This window comes from Dipodomys ordii, unplaced genomic scaffold (genome assembly GCF_000151885.1).
Source record: "Dipodomys ordii isolate 6190 unplaced genomic scaffold, Dord_2.0 Scaffold22, whole genome shotgun sequence".
NCBI classification, from domain to species: Eukaryota; Metazoa; Chordata; class Mammalia; order Rodentia; family Heteromyidae; genus Dipodomys; species Dipodomys ordii.
Window position 1 is genome coordinate 14,735,982 of NW_012267238.1, and position 4,760 is coordinate 14,740,741.

At 42.8% G+C, this 4,760-nt stretch overlaps 1 protein-coding gene across 1 annotated transcript in view; it reads right to left on the bottom strand.

Moving 5' to 3' along the window:
- The window catches only part of Me3 (malic enzyme 3, NADP(+)-dependent, mitochondrial), a 200,179-nt gene that overhangs the window by 9,607 nt on the left and 185,812 nt on the right, over nt 1–4,760 (bottom strand). Inside the window, exons 8-9 of the mRNA XM_013013980.1 lie at nt 559–656; nt 188–301 (exon numbers count right to left, since the gene is read on the bottom strand). Of these exons, the coding sequence (XP_012869434.1) occupies nt 188–301; nt 559–656 (212 nt within the window). The remainder of the gene's footprint in view (nt 1–187; nt 302–558; nt 657–4,760) is intronic.

The following is a 4,760-nucleotide window of genomic DNA, read 5'->3' on the forward strand; positions in this document are numbered from 1 at the left end:
ACACACACACACACACACACACACACACACACGCACACACACACAACTTTTGAATTGGAGCCTAAGTCTTTGCCCTTGTTTAGCTCTCCATTCTGTCTAAGCACTATGCTCTGAGAGAACTCTTTCCAGTCCAGCTGCTGGGAACTCCAAATATCAGGAAACCTTCAGGTTCCCAGAAAGACAATACCTTGATGATCAACCCATCAGCATCCATCATCCAGATCTTCTTTACAGCCTCTGACTTAGACACACCTTCCTTCTGTAGTGCCATGATAAGGAGATGGGTGATGCCCATGGCGGCCTGGGAGGGACCACAAAAAGAGTGTTTAGTCACAGGACAAAAGGTGCTTGGTATATATCAGCTTCTCCTCTTGTCTCTGCTAGCCCCACAACTCCCAGGAGAGCCAATTAAGTCCTTATATTGAGAAACCCAAATATTGAGGCTCAGGCAACTGAGACCATCACAATGCTTGTATTACTTCCTCTTAGCAGAAGCCTAGAACATTACCCCCATTGTATCCTACGGAACACCAGTAGAGATTCCCAGATGGTGCTTACCCCGCCTGCACCTAGGAAAACGAATACTTGATCAGAAAGCTTTTTCTTGGTGATTCGAAGAGCAGCCAGGATTCCAGCCACAGCAACAGAGGCTGTACCTGCAAGAGTGGACTGTGATCAGCCTCCGGCCATGGGCCCTCATCCCCCACCAGAAGACCTTTGGAAGAATTCCCAACCCCTATGACCTGTGTGGGAGGAAACAACTTTCTTTAGCTCTTAAAGAAGTCAAACCTGAAATCAGGCAGGTTTTGTTTTGTTTTTTGCCAGTCCTGGGGCTTGAACTCAGGGCCTGGGCACTGTCCCCAAGCTTCTTTTGCTCAAAGCTAGCATTCTACCACTTCAGCCACAGAACTACTTCTGTCCTTTTCTGTTTAAATGGTACTGAGGAATCGAACCCAGGGCTTCATGCATGCTAGGCAAGCACTCTATGACTAAGTCATATTCCCAGCCCAAATCAGGCAGATTTTTAGAGCCATAATTTATGCCTTCTTTTTGTAGATTCCTACTCTCCTTTTGGAAGAACAGACCTGATTTTTACTTATTGCTCTCAGAGGGGAGCAGCCAATTAGGTGCTGCTTCTGCCATCATTCATACATAAAGCAATGGGATAAATACATGTACATGGAGACCACAAAGAAGCCACAAAGAATGATTCATTAAAAAGATAATTAGATATATTTAAAATGGAGAACACACAGAGAGAGGCCTACTAAAGATTCAGGGCCTTCAAAAATGAAGGCTTGGGTCACTCTGTTGGGTAAAAATCCTGGCCAGTTGGGATCCTGTCCAAGGACAAGAAAACTTGGAATCAGAGACTGAGGAAGAAATTTATAAATGTCAGCCTTGGCCTCAGGACTGGTTAAAGGGTCAAGGAATGTGGCAGCCAGTCTATCCCTTCCTTGACTGTTTTGTGACTATATAATGGAATGCATTAGCTGATTTATTCTCCCTTCTCTTATTTTTACATCTCCCTTCCTTTATTACTCATCTTAGTTGTGTTGGAGGTAATTCTTTAGTCTTTGAGCAGTAGAATTTTCAAGTGTAACTGTGATTATTTATGACTTTTTATGACTTTATGACCATTTGCACAAATTAAAAAGATGATGTTTTCTAGAGTGAGTAAGGGAGCAATGAAAAATAAATGTCTCAGTATGCTTTTCATTTTAAAAAGCCATAGTTATGTCCTAAGTCATTCACAACAGTGCTGTCATGACAAGTTTAATAAAGGGCTAGTGGGCGAGTAACTTACGTTGTAGACATTCAAGATGAATGGGAAGGATGAAAGTGGTGACACTGATTAAGGTACATTGTACTTGCAAATTGACTTTGTACAACTACTTAAAGACAGTAAAAATTAATTTAAGAATCAAACTAAAATGATCATAACGAAGATTTTGTAACACCATGGTTCAGAGGGCTTTCTAAAAGCCTTATATGTTTTAATATGAGGGTATTTATTATTTAATCCTCACAGTTATCCTCATTTTACAGAGTAAAGAAATGAGGTACAGAGCAGATCATGCAATATAAAGAAGATTTGAATGCAGAGAACCAGGTACTTAGGTCTATGAACTTTGCTACATTGAGCTGTAAAGAACAGAACCATACAAAGTCTGTAGAAGAAAGTACAAGATGCTAATCATTGCTGGGCAAGTATGTAAGTGAATTTTAAAACTGTCTTTTCATCTTCACCCTTCCCTGTATCAATAGTATTATTCATGTTTCCTTGAATATGCCACCTATTTTGATTGTGTTTTTCTTATTCTTTACAAGACCAATTTATTCCTTAAGACTCAGCCAAATGCCTTCTGCTTCCATGAGGCATAATCAGTTTCTTCTTATCCCATATCTACTTTAAAAATCACATCTGAATACAACTAGACTACAACATAGCTGGGCACCAGTGTCTCATGCCTGTAATCTTAGCTACTCAGGAGGCTGAGATCTGAGGATCTCAGTTCCAGGCCAATTAGGAAGAAAAATCTGAGAGACTCTTATCTCCAATTAACCACTAAAAAGAAAACAAAAACCAGAAGCAAAGCTTTGGATCAAGTGGTAGAGCAATAGCCTTGAGAAAAAATACTCAGGGTAAGCACTCAGGCCCTGAGTTCAAGCCCCAGTACTGACACAAATAACACCAACAATAAACCAAACCAAATCAACAAAAATACTAGATTACACCATTGCCTGCATCAGCACTTTACTACACTCAAAACAAACTCTGAACTGACATCTTCAGAAACCACTTAAATCACTTAAAGCCACCTGGTGCTGGTGGCTCACACCTGTAATCCTAGCTACTTGGGAGGCTGAGATGTGAAATTCAAGGTTTAAAATGAGTTCTATCAGAACAAATCTGAGAGACTTATTTCTAATTAACCAGCAAAAAGCCTGAAGTAGAGGAGTGGCTGAAAAGAGGCCCTGGGAAATCCTCTCTCCATGTCCCAAGTCTTTGTGCATTATTTTCCCACTGGTATGGTGCTCTTCTCCATTTCCATCTCCTGAAGAACTACTTTATCTCCATTAAAAGCTGCTTTCATTTTGGTTCAATTGAGTCAGAGTCTGTATTTCTCTGTTTGATTTTTTTGCCCAGCATGATGTCAGCGAGTTAGCAGTTCCCCGTCATTTGGATACAGATTTCTGCTCAATAAGATCCCTGAACTCAGGGCCTGGGCACTGTCCCTGAGCCTCTTTGCTCAAGATTAGCGCCCTACCACTTGAGGCACAGAACTACTTCCGGTTTTTTCTGTGGAACCGAGGAATGGAACCCAGGGCTTCATGCATGCTAGGCAAACACTCTACTGCTAAACCACACCCTAAGATTACATTTCATGGTAGCCTTTTGCATCCTCAAAGGAGGCACTTTTTCAAAGCATTCACCACCAGATGGCGCTAAAGATATTCTGTCAGAGACATTCCCCAAACAACATTCCTTGCATTATTTATCCTTTTTGGGTGTCAAGTATCTTTGGAAGTTAGAACCTGAGGGAGGGCCAAATAACTCGGACTTTTCTGCAGAATCTCAGTGCTAGAAGAGGGCTGGAGATCATGATAGATGAGGATACTGAGCTAGAGAGAGAGTTTGGCCTGGCCTGGGCAGTCACCCAGTGGAAAGCAAAGCAGAGGGATCTGGGGTGGAACTTCCATCCATTCAGCATCTGCAGTCCACACAGCCTTTCCTGATTGGAGGTGGAGGACACAAGAGTAATGGTGGTTTCTCTGGGGTGGGAGGGAGAGATGTGAGGGGAGAGAGGTAAAGAAGAGGGGGAGAAAAGAGAATGTAGGCAGCTCAGCTGTGGAAGGGGTGGGGTGGCAGACACAAAACACTGGGAAATCTGACAGGAAGGAGTGACACATTTCAGTGAAACAACACAAGAGCAGCTACCATTGATTGCTCTTACTGTGATTGTGACTTTGTACTCTGTACCAGCTGCTTAATCTCCACCATCACCTCTGTGTTGTAAGCACTATGTGTTCCCACACTGTAATTCTCTCTCTCTCTCTCTGAAGAAGGTTCTGAGGCTCAAAGGCAACAGCAGCAATCAGCAGCAAACCTGGGAATGTTCTCACTACCAAGGGTACAAACTCTCTGCCTCAGGTTCACATGCTTTGTCATTTCTGCTGAACCATGGATGGACTTTCTCCTCCTAGTTAAAGCCATGGAGCCCATCCATCATTTTCGTCTTCTCAGGGAATTGGTCCTGTAATTTTCTTCTCTGTTTCATGAATTGTCAATGTCTTCCTCTCTACTAGATTTTTTTCCCTTCAACATACAAACATGTTTTAAAGCATCTAGCTTTAAAACGCTCTCTTAGCTGGATGCCAGCGGCTCATGCCTGTAATCCTGGCTACTCAGGAGGCTAAGATCTGAGTTTGAAGCCAGCCCAGGCAGAAAAGTCCACAAGGCCTTTTTCTTTAATTAACTAGCAAAAAATTGGAAGTAGAGGTGTGGCTCAAGTGGTAGAGTACCAGTCTTGAGCCAAAAAGACAAGAGTACAAGGCACCGAGTTCAAGCCCTAGCAGTGGCACAAACAAAATCCCCCACATTTACCCCCACCTCATTCCCTGCATTGACCTTCTGTTGGTCTCGTCTTATTTCTTTTTTTTTTTTTTTTTGTCGGTCGTGGGACTTGAACTCTGGGCCTGGGCGCTGTCCCTCAGCTCTTCAGCTCAAGGCGAGCGCTCTACCACTTGAGCTACAG